The following is a 22,169-nucleotide window of genomic DNA, read 5'->3' as shown; positions in this document are numbered from 1 at the left end:
TCCTATCTTTCTATCTTTCAAAGACAGCATTTGGATGTGATGCTGAGCACGTGCACTCAGCTTCTTTGGACAACCAACACGAGATCTGTTCTGAGTGGACCCTGCTCTTTTAAAACGCTGGATGATCTTGGCCACTGTGCTGCAGCTGAGTTTCAGGGTGTTGGCAATCTTCTTGTAGCCTTGGCCATCTTCATGTAGCGCAACAATTCATCTTTTAAGATCCTCAGAGAGTTCTTTGCCATGAGGTGCCATGTTGGAACTTTCAGTGACCAGTATGAGAGAGTGTGAGAGCTGTACTACAAATTTGAACACACCTGCTCCCTATGCACACCTGAGACCTAGTAACACTAACAAGTCACATGACATTTTGAAGGGAAAATTACAAGCAGTGCTCAATTTGGACTTTTATGGTGTAGTCTCTTAGGGGTGTACTCACTTTTGTTGCTGGTGGTTTAGACATTAATGGCCGTGTATTGAGTTATTTTGAGGGAAGAATAAATTTAAATTTATGCAAGCTGCACACAGACTACTTTTCATTGTGTCAAAGTGTCATTTTGTCAGTGTTGTCCCATGAAAAGATATACTTAAATATCTGCAGAAATGTGAGGGGTGTACTCACTTTTGTGATACACTGTAATTCCAGAGTTATTCAGGTCAGTTAACTGAATCAAGATCAACACCACGGTGAATAAAAAAGTGATTTTTTTTTTGGATAATTGTTTATCTAGAGAGGGCACAGAGAATATCTAGACCAGTTTTGAAAAGTTTGGATCTAGAGACTAGCTTGAAAAGTATGGTTTTCTAACAGTTTACGATTACGTTTTTGTAATAAACTTGCAATTGGAGAATTGTTTGGCACAATTTGCTACATTAGATTCATATAGAAATAGTGACAAAATTAGTAATATTATTAATAACATGTAATAATTCATGAATAGTGCCCCCAGTGGTCAAATCTGTTGAAACTTCACTGGTTGTTTGAAACTGGCGACATATAGACACCAAGTTTCATGATGATAGATCAATGTTAAGCTTGTCAGAAGTCTGCTAAATGCTGATTGACCGATGGTGACCATATATTTCAATGTATCAAATTGTCCTTGGACTGTCACTTGTAGTCTGTCCAATAGATGTGACACGCCAAGTTTCAGCTTGATCGAAATAGAAATAGGTATGTAGCATTAACTCTGCCCCCTGTTGACATCTGCGCACAAAATTCAATCTCCTGAATGCACCTGTCAAGTTAAAAAAAATTTGGGTGAAGGATTCTTGAATTTATAGAATTTTAAATTAATCATGATCCCCCCCCCCCCCCCCCCCCCCCCCCGAAGGATTCATTGGTGTATGACAGCCATGCTGTTTAGAAAAGTCAAATTTGTTTGATAATTATTGAGTTTCAGGCTCTTTTAAATTTACACGAGGATTGGATGAAAACTGCAGGACTAGGTCGCAGTAGTAGTTTTCGATATTTTGCAGTATGCAAAAAAATCTAAGTGGGTGGAGCTTAATTAACCAAATATTGTTTGTTTGGACCTAAGGAATCACGAAAAAGATGGCTTTGGTCTCTCAAAAATCTTTAAACATAAACTATGTATGTATGTACTGACCTACGAAGGTTTGTAGAACATACAATAGACAGTCAACATAGTCACAAATACATGAATAATGGTAAAATTACAGTCTTAGTTGTGTTTGCAAGTATTTTGTTTCTCCATGTTAAAGCCTTTAAACACTATATTATCAAAAGTATTTGCTCGTCTGTCTTCACATGCATATGAACCTGTGTGACATCCCATTCTTAATCTGTAGGGTTTAATATGATGTCGGTCCACTTTTTACAGCTAAAATAGCTTTAACTGCTAGTAATAGTTTTACTCAGATAATGTCTGCAGTATTGCAGCAGACTATCAAACATAACATGCATGTCTGCCACTTTTAGATCAATAGTTCCTGGAAGTAGAATGGCGAGTAATCTCATATGGTGACAGCTGGGTACTTCTGTTAGTTGAAACTCTGATGCTGCAAAGTACAGCTGGTAAAGCTTCCATCTGTGAAACCCCTTCATGATGTAACTTGGTCAGTCTGGACTATAAAGTTCTGTTTATCCTTTCTACCTGACCTGATGCTTGAGGTCAATAGGGACAGTGGAGAAGCCACTTTATCTCCAAAAACCTTGCTACTTCTTGACAAACCTTCTCAGTAAAGTGAGATCTCAATGAGATTTGGGAAACCCCACCTTGGGATAAAATCTTTCACCAGACATTTGGTGGTATGTAGAGCAGTGCCTTTAGTAGTGGCATATCCCTCAGTCCACCTTGAGAACTTGCAAATTATTATAAAACAGTCCTGTTTTCACTGGCATCTTGGCACAGTGATGTAATCCACCTGCAATTCTTGGAATGGGCCACTCAGTGGTGTTACAGTTTGGTAGGGGAGGGAGACTGCGGGTCCTGGATTTGCCTTAAGATAGTTGGTGCAATCTAGACAATGGCTCTCCGCATACTTGCGGAATTTAGGATTCCACCATACTTCGTTGAAGCAAAGTACCTTCTGGGTTACTCCAGGGTGACCTAGACTATCAGGAGGCACATGTTTACCCTCCTTAACCCAGGTACCATCACGAAGAGACGTACCTCACTCAATCCAAGTCCAAACTTCCAAACCCAGGGCCTGCTGGCATAAAGCAAGTAGACCAAATTTTCAACGGCAGGTTGTTCACAGGGTGACAGGATAAATTCAATAGACAAAAGACATGCCCTTTTAGTTGCATTATCAGTTAGTCAGTTGCCTTGGTGTTCAGAAGACATGGCAGAAGAATGGGCTTTTATTTTAATAATAGCAGCCTGTTTTGGAAGTGTGAGTGCTTCCATTAGGTCTGCCACCTGCTGGGCATATTTCACTGGGGTTTCATTTGCTGTCAGAAAATGTCTCTGCTTCCATAACAAGCCAAAATTGTGGTATATGCTGTGGACATACTTTGAATCGAGAAATATATTTGCTTTTAAATCTTTAGCCAGCACACAGGCATGAGTTAGTGTGACCAATTCTGCCTGTAGTGCGGAGTAATGATCCGGCAATCTGCAGGTAGCTGTTTCTTCATGCTCTGTTGTAACAGCCCACTCTGTGCATCATCCCTCATCAAGGATGGGGGAAGAGCCGTCCGTGAATAACACATCACCATTTGGCGAAGGTGTTTCAGCATATATATTTTGCACCACACTAGACAATCCTTTTGATTACTGTATTAGGGGCAGTTAAAACTGTAAGCCAGTTAACCCACCTTTGTGTTGTTTCTGAAACAATCCTGCTATTTAAGAGCAAAGAGGGACATTTGGAGCAACAGCTTAAACAAAGATAAGTTGCCTGCATTGCTCTCAAGCAGGGTGACATTCCAAGTGCTACCGTGTCTGTTTTAGTGGAGTAATAAAACACAGACCTCTCTCTCTCTCTTTCGACATGATTTTAAGTAAAACAGCTAGACACAAAACCTAGTAATTCTGAAACATACAAGGTGAATGGTAGTTCCATGTTCACTAGGCCTACTGCTGGGGCCTTGCATAGAGCAGTTTTAATGAAATAAAAAGCTTGTAACTAATCATCATATAGCTGAAAGGCAGGCTTCTGATTTTCTGTTTTAGTTAGATCATGTAGAGGTTGAGCAGTTTTTGAATAATCTTCAATCCAAGGACGACAGTAATTGCACAGTCCCAGAAAAGAGCATAGCTGCGCTAGGGTGACAGGTGGTGAAATAGCGTGCACCGTGGCTTCATGTAAATCTACTGACCAAAATTCATTTGTCATATCAGTTACAGCAAAAATACTATGTTCTGGACTTAATCCATTAAAAATAGTAGATGGATCAGCTACTATAGGTGCCATTTTTGTAATGCATTCGTTAGCTTCACGATAATCTACACCCAGACGAAATGAATCCCCTTTAGGAACCGGTCATACCTGTGAGTTGCTGGGACTTTGGGTTGGACACAATACATCTTGTCTAACAAAGTCTTCCACTATAGATTGAATACCTGACAATGCCGCGTCATTAACTGGATTCTGCTTGGTATTTGGGGGAGGAGTACCAGTCAGTATGACAGGTTCAGCCTTTAGTAAACCACAATCTGTGGGTGATTTGGACCAGATAGGGTGTTATGGTAGACAAACTAATGGTAGCTAATAACCATGTCACAGAATTTGCTGAAATTGTAAGATTTGATGTAAACCGATTAATTATATGCATACCTAAAATAGGAGGTATGGATATCTGCTCCAACCAAAATGGCACTGAGTCTGGCCCATAACTCCAGAAGCTGCGTAGCATGCGCTTTATGGGACTTTATGGGACTAAAATTCCTGACTTTCCAATCTCTATATGCAATGTTCAGCTGTTGTTTAATTATGTCACTTAAGCCATCAAACCAACATTGATGTAATGGACTGGGACATGTAATTCTGTCCAAAGTATCATCCCTATATTCTGTCAACCCAGAATGTGCCAGGAAACATTCACGAAATTGAGTAACGTAAACAGGTACAGATTCACCTTTTCCTTGTTTGCGTTCAACTGTGGTAGCCCAGGATGTAACATCTGACCTGTGCTTTTTACTAAAAGCCTCGATTACATTTCAACTAGTTCATCATGCAATTCTTGGACCTCCCTTTCTGCCATATTTTGGGATAAAATTAACACCTCATCGAATGGATGCAGATTATATAATCGTCTTTTACAATGCAACATACTGATGAAAGGAACACAGTACCCATTGCCCGAGGATGTTTAAAATCCCTGCTTAGTTTATCAAGTTGTTCTGGACTCAGGAGTATGTACTGGTCTTTTATGGTCTTTTTACGTCTTCTCCCCGGCGGCTAAATGCACAACTGTCCTTACCAGCGGAACACACTGCAATTGTGGTGGTTCATGATTATCAGAATCTGATTCACTCACTATCCTGACAATCTGTTCTCCCCTCAAATCTGGATATAATTTTTGAGTACTTGTTGTTGGGGTTGATTTACAGGGGACTGCTGACTGACTCTACTTTGCCTTTTCCTCCTGCAAATTTATTTGATGCTTTTATTGCAGTTTTTATACACTGACTCCAACTTATCAGTCCTAGTATGAAGGCATGTTATTTCAATCTCATAGCGTTTCTTGCTCATTTCTTGCTCATAAATTGCCTAGCAATGTCTCCAACTTGTTTACCATCTTTCCATATTGCATAGCCTAGAACTTTTGTTACACTCATTATAGGGACCAAATTGTATCTGGATGAACAGGCAGTTTCGCTTGATGGTATTTGTCCAAACTATTAATACATCATCAGACCAATCAGGTGCCACCCTACCACCCCTCTTTGTGGTAGCCTTCTCTCCTGCCATGTGCTTATGGCAACAAATCAAATCAAATCAAATTTATTTATATAGCGCTTTTTACAACTGATGTTGTCACAAAGCAGCTTTACAAAAATGGGAATCACAGCACAGAGAATCAGACAAAACACTGAACATAATATACAGAATATACAGAACCCCCGTGAGCGCTGAGGCAAGGAAAAACTCCCTCAGAGCTGGAGGAGGAAGAAACCTCGGGAGGACCAAGACTCACATCTAAAGGGGGGACCATCCTACCACTGGTCAGACAACTTATAAGTTAAACATTGAAAAGTCAATTTTACATCCACGCAGTTCTAATATATTCAGGTGTGTATAATCAACAGTGGAAACAATTAGAGTTCATATAGATTTGGATGTGATCTGTAGTGGAGAAGCTGCGTTCCAGAAACTTCCATCAGTCTGGTCAATCAGGGGGACAGGGGGACTTGAGGGTGGGACATCCATCAGTATTGGGCCGGACCGGTGGACAGTCAGTAACTCGGAGGAAGGAAAGATTTAGGAATTAGTTTAGACTGGATTTATGAAGAACAGAAAATGTAAAAAATTATCAGAGTGTGACTAATGACTCCGGCAGGTCTGAATATGACAGCCTAACTAAAGGGAGAGAGCCAGAAGGTAACATAGACACGGAGGCTCCCTGAGACACTGGCATTCACCCACTCCACCGTCCACAAACCTGAGTGATTGCATGTAGTGAGTGACAGCAGCACCAGCATCTCAGTTTACCCACAATTCACTATGTCCATGAACCCCTGGATCTGCAGCCTTATCTAAAGGGAATTAACATTAACTACCAAAAGCTAAACTAAACAAGTAAGTTTTTAGTCTAGACTTAAAGATTGAGACTGTGTCTGAGTCCCGAACATTATCGGGGAGATTATTCCAGAGTTGGGGCGCTTTATAAGAGAAAGCTCTTCCTCCTGCAGAGCTTCTCTGAATTTTGGGAACTACTAGGAAGCCAGCACCCTGTGATCTAAGTAATCGTGGTGGTTCATAATAGGAGATAAGGTCTCTCAGATACTCAGGAGCGAGCCCATGTAGGGCTTTATACGTTAACAGGAGAATTTTATAGTCTATGCGGAATTTGACTGGAAGCCAGTGAAGAGCTGATAGGACTGGACTAATATGGTCAAATTTTCTAGTTTATTAAGGACCCTGGCTGCAGCATTTTGAACTAGCTGAAGTTTATTTAAGTTACTGCTAGAACATCCTGACAGTAGCGCATTACAGTAGTCTAGCCTTGACGTAATGAAGGCATGTACTAATTTTTCTGCGTCATGTAAGGATAAAGCATTTCTTAGCTTGGCGATGTTACGGAGATGTAGAAAAGCTGTTTTAGTAACATTAGATATGTGTTTATCAAATGCTAGATCTGAATCTATGATAACGCCAAGATTTTTAGCTGTTGAACCAGGTGTGACTGAGAAGTCGGCCAGATTCAACATTAGGTGTGATAATTTATTTCTAGCAGCTTTAGGGCCTAATAGAAGAACTTCTGTTTTATCACTATTTAATAGAAGAAAGTTGTGTGACATCCATGATTTCACATCTTTTACGCAATCCTCCATTTTCTTTATTCTCTGTTTGTCATCAGGTTTGGCTGATATGAAGAGCTGCGTGTCGTCTGCATAACAATGAAAATTAACATTATGTTTTCTAATAACTTTGCCCAGGGGGAGCATGTATAACGTAAATAATAACGGTCCTAAGATAGAGCCTTGTGGAACTCCATATCTAACCTTTGTATAATTGGAGGGTATATTATTTACCCTCACAAACTGAAAACGATCGGTCAAGTATGATTTGAACCATGATAAGGCAGTTCCAGTTATACCGACCATTTTCTCTAATCTTTCTAGGAGGATATTATGATCTATTGTATCAAAAGCTGCGCTCAGATCAAGAAGTACCAGTAAAGAAACGCAGCCTTGGTCAGCGGCAAGAAGCAGATCATTTGTTATCTTAACTAGAGCTGTCTCAGTGCTATGATGAGGCCTAAATCCAGATTGGAATTTTTCATAGATCTGGTTTCTTTGCAGATAAGAGCCAAGTTGTTGGGCCACGGCCTTTTCTAAAATCTTAGAAATAAATGGTAAATTTGAAATAGGTCTATAGTTAGATAGTACACTAGGATCAAGATTTGGTTTCTTGATCAAAGGTTTAATTACTGCTAGTTTAAAGGCTTTGGGAACATACCCCAGGTTTAATGATGAGTTTACTATTGTTAATAGTGGTTTAATTATGTCTGGTAATACCTGTTTTAATAGTTTTGTGGGAACTGCATCAAGTGTACAGGTTGTGCAGTTTGATGAGGAGATAATTTTCTCCAGTTCTAAATGATGTAGTGGGTTAAAAACTTCCAACCTGACTTCGGTAGCTGGATTTTGTTCTATATCAGCCACACCAGATGACAGACAAGATGTGCTATTTATCTGTTGAATTTTGTCCCGAATATTTTCGATTTTATTATCAAAATAGTCCATAAAAGCATTGCTAGTGTGGATTGCTGGAATCTGAGGATCAGTACCTGCCTGATTTTTAGTCAGTTTAGAAATAACACTAAAGAGAACTCTAGGGTTGTTTTTATTAATCTCGATCTGAGAGGCCAGATACTCTGAGCGGGCTTTATTAATTTCTCTTCTATATTCAACAATACTGTCTTTCCAAGCAGAGTGGAATACTTCCAGTTTGGTTGATCGCCATTTTCGCTCAAAATTTCGTACTAATTGCTTTAAAGTACGAGTTTGGTCGTTATACCACAGCGCAAGTTTTTTCTGTCTCTCTTTTTTGTGTTTAAGTGGTGCTACACCATCTAAAGTAGACCGGAAGGTATTTTCTAAACAATCAGTTAGTTTGTCTAGTTCTGCTGGGTTACCTGGAGAGTACACTATGGTTGATAAATCAGGAAGGTTATCAGTAAATTGTTGAGCGGTAAAGAGCGTTATTGAACGTTTCATAGAGTAGCTGGGGGATGTACGTATATTATGACTAAGATGAAGTTTAAAAGAAATAAGATAATGATCTGAGATTACTGAGGTTTGAGAAAGAATATCTAGGTTATCTATGCTAACACCCAGGGTCAAAACCAGATCCAGAGTATGATTACAGTAATGCGTAGGTCCTGTTACATTTTGAGCAATACCAACTGAGTCTAGAATTGATGCAAAAGCCTTTTTTAATGAGTCATCAACTTTTTCAAAATGAATGTTGAAGTCTCCTACTATAATTACTTTATCACTACAAACTGCTAAATCTGCAGCGAAATCACTAAATTCTTTTAAAAATTCTACATACAACAGGCCATGATACAAGCCTAAACAAACTACCACGATCTTCCCCTCTGTTCCGTCAATGAGAGGAGAATGACCTACTGGTCATCAGTCAACAACTGCTTAATTAAAGGGGAATGGTCACGTTTGGCTGTTTTCAATATTATAAAGTACTGTGTCATGCCAGAGCTTGGAAAAATCAATGTCCTTACTGGAAAAACTTTTTGGAGGAAAAATATGGACCAATATAAGTATCAATATCAATTCTAGTAGACCTATATCCAGCAGAGGGAGGACTCTGATACAAAGGATCCCCGTGGCATGATATTTATGGTTTGTCCACTTACAACGCATTCAAAATTACACACAATTAAAATGGCAGCCTTATTAACCAAACTAACCATAGTAGTTGTTGGGAGAATGATTTTTTTTCTTTTAACAGAGTCTAGTAAGGATACATTTACATTTACATTTCCCACATTGAAGTGACCACAAAACATAGTTCTAGAAATGAGTAAATAATTAGAATTATTAACAATTAAAATGTTGCTCAAATTGTGAATTTGTTGTCAAATGTAAGTGTTGAGTACATATTATTCTGTTTTATTAAAGGTTTTGAATTTTTAGTTCGGCCCTTTACCATTCAGCTTTGTGGAGACCATGGTCTTTTGCTTGCATGATTATCTGTTAAAAATAAGATGCATTTAGCTCCTAAAGCAGCTATCTCTCCCCACATTCACCTGAAAAAATGAATAAGTATTTTCAATAGCATCAGAAGAATAGTGTTTCTCTCTGGAACTGATGCAGAAACATGTATTACTATATTTTACTGTGGTTTTGTTGTTCCAGTCCTGGATCTTTGGAGTGCTTTGAAGCTAGCATCCTTTTGAAGCATCAGTATAATATAAATGAACTCATCCTATTGTCTAACTGTAAAAAATACTGCACTTTCTTTCATTCAGTGGTTGCTGTAACCCCAATCGTCACATACCTCTTTAATTCTGCCCTGTGACCACAGTGCTGGCGTGATCATGTTGCCATAGTTTTTAGTCAGACAATCTGACTTGTTGTATGCAAGCTATGTTAAGCCAGTTCTATCTCAGTGGGTTCGTGTCCCAGCACTGCCTGTCTGCCTAGCCATTCCCTGAACACGTCATTTGGTGCTGATGTTATTTGTTCCACATATCTTTTTCACATGCTCTGTCTTTGTTGTCTCTGTATGTGGAAGCTGCTTTCCATTAACTAAGTGGCTTGCCCATTCTCCCAAATAACAGCCTTGTTCCTTCTGTCAGCCTTTATTCACAAAACAATGTTAAGAAGCCTGTTTGCATTTAGTTTGTCCAGGAGAGGAACAATGCTCTGGGTCAGAAAGCTCTGTGGTGAGCCCTGGATCATTTGAGAGTGCTGGAATGTAGATAATGGCAGGACTTTAGCTAAGGTCAGGGTTTAGTGTGAGTCTGAAGAGAGTTTAGGAGGATATTCTACTTCCTGAAAGTCCCCCAGGACTGGGCAGCAACTGTGTCACAGTAGCAGTTGCCAAAGCACTGCAGGTGACATTCAAAATAACATACACATGCAAACAGTGTCCTTAACAACACATGCATACATGGACACAGTGATTGGCACTTCTTTGCACAGTAAGTATTGGAAATATTGACATGCTTTGTTATCTCTGTAGGGCTCAAGTCATGGGGCAGAGATTGTCATAATAAAAGCGGATTTTATTTTTGATTTACTGTTATTTTGTTATTTTGTTGTTTTTTTTCTAGTTGCATGTTGAAAGTCCCATTTTTAGCCGAAAGGCAGCCTTTTGAGAGATACATTCTACCTATGTTTATTTAAAATTTCACAAAATTTTCACAAGGGCCTCAGAATCACTGCAAGTGCAGAAGCATCAAAATCCAGTACCACAATCTACAACAGTGGGCTCATAGCTATGGAGGACTATTTGTCATTTTTAACAAAAACAAATAGACAATCACCTTTGTAAGTCTTTTTATCCAGAATTCTCATTTTTCGTTTTTTTTTTTTTTACCTTTTAAGTACCATTTTCTTCAGGAAAGGCATATATAGCATAAGCATAATCCAAGCATAATTACACACCTGTTTAAGATGTTTTTTGAACATTTTACAATGTTCCTTATCTAATTGCTAATTGCCCCTAACCCAACTTTTTAAAAATATTTTGTAGGTATCAGTTTCAGAATAACTGTATATTTACAAAAAACCTAAGTTGACAAGTTAAAACATTGCAAATCTTGTTTTTGTACTGTTTTTGTTGAAGGCCCTGCACAGTTGTTTTCTAACATAAAAAATGTATTTCCAAGAAGAATTTTAGATGTTTGTTTCCTTCTAATTTTGTCCACAGAAAGGACATTAAATTGTATTTTCTCCTTTTTTTTCTATTGCCTTTTACCAGATTGATTGGCAGCTTCTCTGTCAAAGATAACCTAGTTAGACAGTATAGCTGAAGCTGGAAATCGAGTCATGTAAATGCCACCTTCCTTGCATGAACCTGAAGAGAGAAATTTTAAGCAAGAACCTGGCCTTGAAACTGCAAATTGCAGTCTAGTAGCAACTTCTCGAATTATCCAGTTCCATCTTAATTGATGCAGCAATTACATTCTGGTGGCTGAGGCTTCTTATTCAACTTTATTGTTCCACTTTAAATTGTTCAGAGCCAGAATGTAACTGCTACACCATTTATGGAATAGGAAAGTTGGCAAATAGAAAGCTAATTTCAACCTCATATTTTCACCTGTAAATTTGTAGTTCCAAAATGTATAGAGTCACAATTCTCCCACTTGCATTCAAGAACTGACCATTTGTAAATGTGTGCCATCTCCTAGCAACTAAATAGGAGCAACTAGCTCATGATGAGCAAGGGGGAGTGTATGAAGAGTGGTAGAGTCAGTTGATTTCACAGTTATTCAGTGTACAATATACAGTAGCTTATGTTTTGCGCTGGTCAATTAGTTTTATCTAAATGGTGGTTAGAGGGCAGTATAAAAAATAAATAAATGTAGATGTCTTTTTATGCACTCTTCAGTGCCCAATGATTGTTGGACTGAAGGAGAAGTATTATATAAGATGATGACGTACTTCCTGGTAATGTAACAACTTGCTTTGAGTAAGGAGGCAAATACTGTGCTGGACCTTTGAAATGTGAGTCAACATACATTATATTGCCAAAAGTATTCACTCGTCTGCCTTCACACGCATTTGAACTTGAGTGACATCCCATTGTTAATCCATAGGGTTTAATATGATGCCAGGTCACCCTTTGCAGCTATGATAGCTTCAACTCTACTGGGAAGGCTTTCCACAATGTTTAGGAATTTGTTTGACATTTTTTTGACCATTCTTCCAGAAGCACATTTGTGAGGTCAGACACTGATGTCTGGTTGGACGAGAAGGCCTGGCTCACAGTCTCTGCTCTAATTCACACCAAACTGACTCATCCATGTCTTTATGGACCTTGCTTTGTGCACTGGTGCGCAGTCATGTTGGAACAGGAAGGGGCCATCCCCAAACTGTTCCCACAAAGTTGTGAGCATGAAATTATCCAAAATCTCTTGGTCTGCTGAAGCATTGAGTTCCGATTCCCCCCCTCAACCAGACTTTACACTTGGCACAGTGCAGTCATACAAGTGCCGTTCTCCTGGTAACCACCAAACCCAGACTCGTCTATTGGATTGCCAGATGGAGAAGCGTGAAGCATCTCTAGAGAACACACCTTCACTGCTGTAGAGTCCAGTGGTGGCTTGTTTTACACCACTGCATTCAACGCTTTTCATTGCACTTGGTGATGTAAGGCTTCCATGAAGCTGCTTGGCCATGGAAGCTCATTCCATTAAGCTCTCTACTCACTGTTCTTGAGCTAATCTGAAGGTCACATGAAGTTTGGAGGTTTGTAGCAACACAGACTCTGACTCTGCAGAAATGTGCCACCTCTGCGGACTGTGCACCTCAACATCCGCTGACCAGTGGAGGACAGTAACTAAGTAAATGTAATTTGTTACTGTACTTAAGTAGTTTTTCCATGTATCTGTACTTTACATAAGTATTGCCATTTTGGCTGACTTTTTACTTTCACTCCACTGCATTTCAAAGTCAAATATCTTACTTTTTACTCCACTACATTTTCAGAAATCTGTCGTTCCTTTTGGTTTCTGTGTATAAAAACGTAACATGTCAAAACAAGAGAAGTGCAAAGCAAGAACACCAATCAGGGAACAGCAGTCACTTTGTTCTGAGCTTGTTTTGACCTCTTGGTCATACCAACCCAGTGCAAGCACACAGTTCTACGTCAGCGCAGCAGTGTAAAATTTTGTGAACGCATACGTATAGGTATAAGGACCCTATTGGAATTGTCAAGATTTTTCTTATTATTAGGGGTCCAAGCACCAAGTGCTGGAACCCTATTGTAATTGTTGGGATTTTATCTGTTCCTCTTCTTTTTCTTCACTAAAATCAATCCTGCAGACCAAACCATCCAACCAACCAAGTCGTACAGACATGAAACAAGGTAGTAGTACCCTTAGGCATGTAGGCTATCCCTGTCCGTGCATCCCTAGTTGGCACTATAACAGGCAGAAAAGTCTTACGTGCAATTGACATGAAAATTGGCATGATGCTACAAGGGGCTGTCCTGGATCAGGATCTATGAGACTGATATCATATTTGAAAAAACATGACAACCATCGGCCAATCAGATTTCAGCAGGCATTTGACAGATTTAGGACTGACCAGTCACTAGAAACTTGATAGGTATCTCTAAGTATGTACTCTCTGCTATCCTTTGAAGCATGACAGGTAGTAGCCACAGGGGGGAGGGGAGCTGCTGATTTTTTTAAAACACTAAAATGACAGTCTTATACTGTGCAGAATATAACATGCAGTTATATGAAATACTGCTATTAAGTGAACTTTGCAAATGCAAGTCCTTTACTAATTACTATATTTTTTTAATAAATGCATATTATTTGAATATGATCTATATTGAACTAGTCCTTCAGTTTACACCTGATCATCTCAAAGCCATGGTACAGCCATGCAGAATAATACTCTGAAGAAGCATGCCAATTGTGGTATAAACTGATGTCTAGGTGGTGCTACAGCATGCAATTATATATGAATTATGTAAAATAAACATATCTCTTACTCAGTTTACACTAAAGAAATGCAAATGTTGACAAAATACACCAGTCTTCAGACTAAACCTCTTTGCCCCTTGATGTGTTTGACTAAATTGTACCACTAATTGAACATTGTGATTTAAATATGTATTCATTACAGTACTGCTGTGACAATAAGGCATTGTCCAAGTGATACCAAATTTGGTACACCTGCTCAATGCTTAACAGTGAAACAAGATGCAAAGTTTAGTGGGCATATGGTAATAGGAGACACTAAAAAAATAATTTCATATAGTAAGCGTATATGCAAATTCATCACATTAAACAGCAGTAATTGAATACCTGACATGTGTGCCAAACAATTTTGCAAATGCATGTTTATTATAAAACTGCATAGTTTTTTTTATAATCAATAACTGTTGAAATAACTTTTCAAACTAGTCTCTGGATTTTGATCCAAACATTTCAAAATTGGTCTAGCAATTCTCTTTGCCTTCTCTAGGTAAATCAGAATACTCTATTGATCCCATATGGAAATTGCAGTTATTACAGTTGAAACCCTTTATGTTAAAAATAAACACTTAAATAATTGAAAACAAAAAGGAGAAATTTGCAATATGTACACACGACTTAAATTCTTATGAATGCAGTAAAGTGGCAGTGACTGTGATAAATATGAAACATACTGTATATAGCAGTTCAAATTACTGCTCCTCTGAGTTATTGCACAAAATTATTATTACACATATGGACAGTACACTTTTGGTATTAAGTATCGCACAGATGAACCATAGTATCACAAATTGAGGGAGGAGTTGGAGAGTTTGATGGCCACAGGTAAGAATGACTTCCTGTGGAGCTCTGTGGTGCATTTCGATCGAATGAGTCTTGTACTGAATGTCCTCCTATGTCTCATTACTGTGTCATAGACTGAGTGGGAGCCGTTGTCCATAATGGCCTGCAGCTTAGACAGCATCCTCCTCTCTGACACCGCTGTCAGCAAGTCCAGCTCCACAACATCACTGGGCTTGCGGATCAGTTTGTTGAGTCTGCTGGCGTCTGGCACCCTCAGCCTGCATCCCCAGAATGCAACAGCATAGAGGATAACACTCACCACCACAGACTCATAGAAAATCCTGAGCATAGTCCGGCAGATGTTGAAGGACCTCAGGTGCCTCAAAAAATGGAGACAACTTTGGCCCTTCCTGTAGAGGGCTTCAGTGTTCTTAGCCCAATCCAGTTTATTGTCAATATACAGTCCCAGATATTTGCATAATAGCGTGGGAGAACTGCCGTGGTAAATAATATGGCCTGAGACCAACAGCCAGCAGCTCATTGTCCGTGTAACAGGCACGTCCCTTGATGGTAATATGACCAGGGTCACACCAGTGGTTAAAAACTAGCACAGCGAGCCCTCCTCCTTTATGCTTACCGCTCTTGGTACAGCCCCGGTCGGCCCGAATAGTCTGAAAGCCATCAGTGGAAATGTAGTCATCCGGAATGTCCTGGTGTAGCCATGTCTCCAAAAAGCACATTAAGCTACACTCCCAGTACTCCCTCTGACTCCTGGCTAATGCTGTTAGCTCATCCATTTTATTAGCCAGCGATCACACTTTGCCGATGATTAGAGAGGGGAGACGCGGTCTCCCTAAGGGGAGGTCGCCATGCCAGCCAGCTTCAGTGTGATAATCTGATCCTGGTTGTAAACAAAGCAGCCATGTTGCTGAACAGCAGCGGACCAGGAGAGTGAAAGAAGCACTGTCACAGCGGAAAAACAGACCAAGACTCTCTCTACTAGCATGTTTCGAGAGGGCACAGCTTCACTAAGTTGCCTTGTCAAATAAATAAACTATTAAAAAGATAAGTAAAAGTTAAAAAGAAAAACAAAAAACATGAACGGGAGCTACTGTAACAGGCTGCATGCACGCCCGCACATGCGCACTAACACTAAATCGGATCAATAATCATCATATTGAAGCCTTTTGACAAATTCTGACCCACTTTCACTTAGGCCCTCTATACCAAAAGGGCCCCTTATGAGTGCATTGGCTTCATTATGGCATACATCAAATCAAAGGGTTAAATATGTAGAACCAAACCACTTTTCAAACGCAACTTTGTGAGGAATGTTGCCATTAGTCATGTAGTTTTGACATCTATGTTGACAACCTCTTGAATGGTGTACAAACCAGTGTAGGTCAGTTCATATGAATGTAAGCCTATATTATGTTTAAAGACCTCTGCTTGTGGTTTATGTCATATGAAAGCATTTTGATGAACTGACTTTCGGTTATGTTTAATCTGCCTATAAATAAGGCCCCAACAAGACTCAGCCAAGAAAAATGACACTCATTGGCCTGTTGGTGGCACTATAGTGTTTTGCCCTATTGCCTCTATTTGCCTCTACATTTTGTTTCCCTGATTCCTTGGGTCAAAACAAACAAATATGCATAACATGCAAAATCTACTTTTCTGAACCTGACCTATAATGTTCACACAATCCTCGTGCAACTGGTGTAAAAAAATTTTTAAAAGCCTAACCCCAGTAATTATCAAAAAATTGACTTTTGTAAACAATATGGCTGCCGTATGCTATTTAACTCTTCAGGAATAATTTCAAAATGGTTCATAATTAATTAAAATTATATAACTTTTTGCTTATTCAGTAGGAGATTCGAATGTATCTTATGAATGTTTATGCGCATAGGTCATTAGGGGCACTGTAAATGCTAAAAAACTTTTTCTCAGCATCTGTACATCCAGTCAAGCTGAAATTTTGCATGTAGCATCTGTTAGACAGACTATAAGTAAATCTTTAAAGACAATATGATACACATTGATTGATGGCAAATAGTCCACCATTTTAGTCAGCATTCAGCAGGCTTTTGGCAGACTTCAAGTGGACCAATCATCATGAAACTTGAATAATGTCTGTCTGTAGCCACTTTCTAACAATCAGTGAAGTTTCAAAAGATTTGGCCACAATGGGGGTTTCATGAAAATTAATGATTTATTACATGCTACATGTACACAATAGTATTTTTGTGTCATATTTTAATCTAATGTAGTACAGTGTGCCAAACATACTTCCAATTATAAGTTTACATGTATAATACTAGTACAATGTTAATACAAAGTCTACAGATAAGACATTAGAACAATGATTGATGAACTGTATAAATTCGTAATTGCATGTTATGTCAGAAACTGAACTCTTCGTCTGGTAATTTGGTTTATTAATTTAAAGACTACAGCTTATCTTACAAAGGTCAAAAGGTCACAGTGAACAAAACTCGGCCATCCTTGTTGAAGGTCCCTGAATAATAATCATATGTTGAGACCTTTTGACAAATTTTGACTCGCTTTCATTCAGCACATCTATGCCAAAAGGACCCTTAATGAGTGCATTGGTCCTCATTATAGCATACATGTCAAAGGGATAAATATAGAACCAAACTACTGTGCAAACGCTTCTATGTGAGACATTTTGTCATTAGTCATGTAGTTTTGACATCTATGTTGACAGTTTCAGGATGTTCTTCAAAGCTTTGTAGATCAGTGCATATGAATGTAAAAATACATTATGTTTAAAGACCACTGCTCATTGTTCATCACAACTGAAGGCCTTTGAATAAACTATCTTCCTTTCAGTCCTTTTCTCTCTGTATCTAAATAAGGCCCAAACAGTTAGGGCTAATTGTCTCCAAATGCAGGCTCATACTGCTCGGACCTGCTCATTGCCTGCTGATTTGGAATTGTGTTTGTAATTTAAGTTGTTTTTTCATGGGTGAAAACACTGCAGGTCCCGAAACCCTGTTGTTTTTGCTCAGATTTTTCTTATTATTATTATTAGCATACAGTGCATAGGAATGTGTTTTAATGGTTAGTTTATCATTCTATTCTTTTTCTCTGCTAAAGCAAACCGCCCAGACCAAACCCTAGAGACATGAAAGTGACTCAATAAATAATTGAAACAAGGAGTAAAACTGTTACATGTTTACAGTATATATTTTTTAAGTGTTAAAAATGCTTTAGAAAAACATTCAATTATTAATGTTTTCTTCTTTATCTGTACACATTCCCATAGTAATGCCTCAACAAATCTACTCTAAAACTAGCCTAATCCTTCACTGTTTGAAATATGTGAGCAGTGAAATAGTGTGTGTTTGGCTTCCATCTGATTTATGAAAACTAGAAGGGTGTTTAAAAAAAAAAAGAGGTTAGCATATTTGAGCAGTTAATGAATACGAATTACTAACTGTATGCTGATACTGTATTTCAAAATATTCATTAGGGCTAATATTTTTTTTCCACTTTCAATTTTCTCTTTTCAACTTCATTCAGTTTATACTTCTAGCTATTCTTATTTTGTCTCAAAGATAGCTGAGGTTGAAACATACAGTAAAACACCTGTCTGGTCTGTCACAAGAGCAGTATCAGTTTTGCATTTGAAATTAAAATTGGGCAAAAAATTCTAAAAAGTCACTTGTTTTGTGTGTTTGAAATGAGATAAGGGGTTACAGTTATGGCACCTTCTTCAGAGTCAGGCCTGGCCACAGGGGCTCCAAAATTTTATGTTCTTTAAACAAACTGGTTTCACATGGGTGAGGTGCATGTTGCCTGCTACTCACATACCATTTACACCACTTTACCACTTCCTATGGAATAATAAGCCGCAGCGATCTGGAGAATTATGTCATTTCCAGTTTCTTGCTCTCTAGAGGAGGATGATCTCTCTAAATTGAATTCAGCCTTCCATTGGCAATGTTATTGAAATGGAATCTGTCTTCAAACAGTGAGAGATCAAGAGTGGGTCAGGCCGGCTCCCTACCCTGTGCCAGATCACCTCACACTTTGACCCTCGAATTAATTTGTTTTGCTCTACAGTTCAAAGCATTGAAGTATAACTTAAGCGTACATGTGCAATCTACATTTCAGTTTCCTCCATTCCTTTCTGTTTCTTCCTCTCCCTCTCGCTTTTTCTGAAGTCATTAGTTTGTTTGTGTTTGTGTCAGAAGTGGCCTTTGGGCTGTGGTTAAGCAATGCCTTGCTGTAGATGATATGTTCGTATGATGAATGTGATTGATGGTGTTTATGAAACTATGAGAGCATTATGCTGTGCAGACTGCAAACCCTACCAGATGTGCCTGCACAGCGGATCTCTATTAACACCATTATGAGCTGTTTTCGTGAGCTGAGAGGGTCTGAAACACATACTAGTAAAACAGAACACTCCTCTGAACCTCTTTAGTTTACTTTTGTCCTCACTTTTATCCTAATCTCAACCTATACCTAACAAACAATTTAACAAGGATTCTAATCCCAGAATGTGTGTATGTGTGTGTGTGCGTGTATGTGTGTGTGCGTGTATGTGTGTGTGCGCGTGTATGTGTGTGCGCGTGTGTTTGTTTGCGTGTGCATGTGCAATTTTTCACAGCTGCTGCACATCTGTATTGAGGGTTGGGGTAACTGGCGCTGGTCAGAGCCCTTCAGTATTGACAATGTGGGGACACTGCTCAGAAGCATCCAGAGGAAAGGCCAGACTGCCTCACTCATCATTAAAGTCCTGCCGCTTAGCGGAGTGCTGAAACAGGTAGAACACACACACACTCATACCCACAAACATACCTTTACAATACTATATTTTTGAAAACAGTGCATAACTGTGTTAGTGTAGCTTATATTTGATAGTCCTATTCTAAACCCACAAGGAAACATTTTTGCTCTTAGTTTTGTTCTAAAAGAAAAAGAACAACAAGAACAGCATATTTTTCTCTCTTTTTCTCAGCTGCTCTCTGACACTTTGTATTAGTTCTAACTTTATTTAAAAGAAAAACTTTGAGGTGCAGTTAAAAGAGATTGTGATCAGCCAGGGCTGATTGGCAGAGTTTTGGGGGAAGTGAAGAGGGTAACAGAGAGGAGCAGGAAAACACTATGTAAGCACTGTCAAGCGTGACTTCTGTCTCCCAGACAAAACAAGCCATGCCACATTTTTCTCTGGGTAGCATGTTGTGGTTTGTGTAAATAATAGTGTTGAATGTCAGTGCCAGTACTCACATGCACATATGCTGTTCTCTCAGTGTGGTGTCCAGCTTTCAGATTTACACACCCTACTAAGACTTCATGTTCATGTTATGATGTTCTGTTCAGTGTTCACAGCACACAGCATACCTTCAGCAGAAGATATTTTCAAGGGTGTTATGGTTTACACAGACCTTCATTGATTGTACTTACCATTACACTCTATTTGTGCCTCACACTCTTTCTGTCTCTTTCTCAGATCATTATCTGTGGAAGACAAGTGGTATGTAGTTATCTGAGTGATGCAATCGAGGTGCGTTTGGTGCAGCACAGTGTTGGTTTGGAAGGCCAGATGCAGGTATGCAAGTTGCAGGCCTGCGTGGAGCCACAAAGCAAGCTGCCTTCGTATGTGCTGGATGATTCAGAAGTGACTGAGCTGTCTGTACGTTTACATGGACATGAGGAATGGTCTCAAGATATATGTCTCAAAGGCATTGACGAAAACAGCAGCCATGTACTACAGGTGGGTAAATTTGAGTCTGAAGCATGTGTTCATCTCCCTAACACAGGAGGAATCTCTGCTTAAAGCGGAGCTCTAACTCTCAGAAGGGAATTTTGTATCAGCAACCGCTGAAACCATCGATGTGAAATTTCAGAGAGGGAGTCTACAAAACTGCATACTTGAACAAGTGCCATATATTGACTTGCTTGTACATTTTTTGTCATAACTTTATGACAAGATTCTATGCCATAAACCACAGATGATGTATGGTTTCAGCTAAAATTAGATGCATATCAACTGCCAAGAATTTTAGTAAACCACAATCTCTTGGAAATAAATGCTAAATAATGTTAGGTTACCTTGCCCTTATACCAGAGCACTTCCAGTAGTTAAATAAATTTAGTTTTGCTAACTAGCACATACACAGTGCAGCTGAAAAGCAAACTGCCAACATATAATTAATATAAAATATAATCATATAAATGTACACAACTGTTTGTCTAAACAAAAAAAAGTCATAAGTATATATAAATATATTAATGAAAACCCAAATCATTATTATAAAATGTCATTATCATACACACAACATTTATTAATTCGCTTTCATGATAGGATAATATATACAGGGAAAAAAAAAACAAAAAATGTTCACAGCCTCTGATCTAACTCACATGTGGTGGTGAGTTGGATCAGATGGCAAGGAAAACTGATGGTCAGACCCGGTAGGCCCAAGCGAATAGTGAGGGTGTGCTGGGAATGACGGTCAGAGGCCCCTGTTCGGAATGATTTCAACTTCCACCTCTGGAAGAGCTTTTTCATGTCCTGCGGGGAGGTAGGGGACATGGAGTCTGAATGAACCCTGTTCAAAACCTCCATTGTGGAAGCTACCAGGCATAGCTGTGGCCAAAAGGTTGTGGGTGCCTGTCGGGGCAGTAACCCAAGAACCCCCTGGTGGACACCAGTGGTGAGGGAGGCCGTCAAGCTGAAGAAAGAGGCCTTTAGGGACTGGATGCAGAGTGATACCGACAGGCGAAAAAGGTGACAGTTGCAGAAGCAAAATCCAGGGCGTGGGAGGAGTTTGGCGAAGCCATGGAAAAAGACTTTCGGTTGGCTTCACAGAGGTTCTGGACAACTGTCCTGTGACTCAGGAGTGGTCGGGGTGGTATTCAGCAAGGGTGGAGAAACTGACTTCAAACGAGAATATTGGCCGTTGGTGGAAGGAGCACTTTGAAGAACTCCTTGATCCGGAAGACATGCCTCCCTCACAGGAGTCAGGGCCGGAGGCTTCTGGTGTGTCAAGCTCCATTTCCCTGGTGGAGGACACTGAGGTAGTTGGCAAGCTCTTCAGTGCCAAGACACCGGGGTTGGATGAGATTTGTCCAGAGATGCTTAAGGCTCTGGATTTTGTGGGGCTGCCGTGGCTGATGCGCCTCTACAATATTGCATGGACCTCAGGAACAGTACCCTTGGACTGGCAGACCGGGGTGGTGGTCCTCATTTTTAAAAAAGGGGACCAGAGTTTGTGTGCCAACTATCGGGGTATCACACTGCTCAGCCTCCCTGGGAAAGTCTATGCCAAGGTGCTGGAAAGGAGACTGACCAATAGTTGAACCTCAGATTGAGGAGGAACAATGTGGATTCCGTCCTGGCCGTGGAACAATGGACCAGCTTTTCACCCTCTCTCGGATTGTTGAGGGGGCGTGGGAGGTTGCCAACTCAGTCTACATGTGTTTTGTGGATTTGGAGAAGGCTTACGACCGGGTTCCCCGAGATATCTTGTGGGAGGTCCTCCAGGAGTATGTCGTACCGGGGCTACTACTCCGGGCCAATCGGTCTCTGTACTCC

General features: G+C 39.6%; 1 protein-coding gene across 5 annotated transcripts in view; it reads left to right on the top strand.

Annotated features, from left to right (window-relative positions):
- The window catches only part of LOC108442230 (vacuolar protein sorting-associated protein 13B), a 401,016-nt gene that overhangs the window by 298,633 nt on the left and 80,214 nt on the right, over positions 1–22,169 (top strand). For all 5 annotated transcript variants that reach the window (XM_037534077.1, XM_037534078.1, XM_037534074.1 and 2 more), the window contains 2 exons: positions 19,239–19,394; positions 20,082–20,345. In XM_037534077.1, coding sequence (XP_037389974.1) covers positions 19,239–19,394; positions 20,082–20,345 — 420 coding nt within the window. The remainder of the gene's footprint in view (positions 1–19,238; positions 19,395–20,081; positions 20,346–22,169) is intronic.

This window comes from Pygocentrus nattereri, chromosome 24 (assembly GCF_015220715.1).
Source record: "Pygocentrus nattereri isolate fPygNat1 chromosome 24, fPygNat1.pri, whole genome shotgun sequence".
NCBI lineage: Eukaryota > Metazoa > Chordata > Actinopteri > Characiformes > Serrasalmidae > Pygocentrus > Pygocentrus nattereri.
This window is presented reverse-complemented; position numbering and strand designations above follow the sequence as displayed.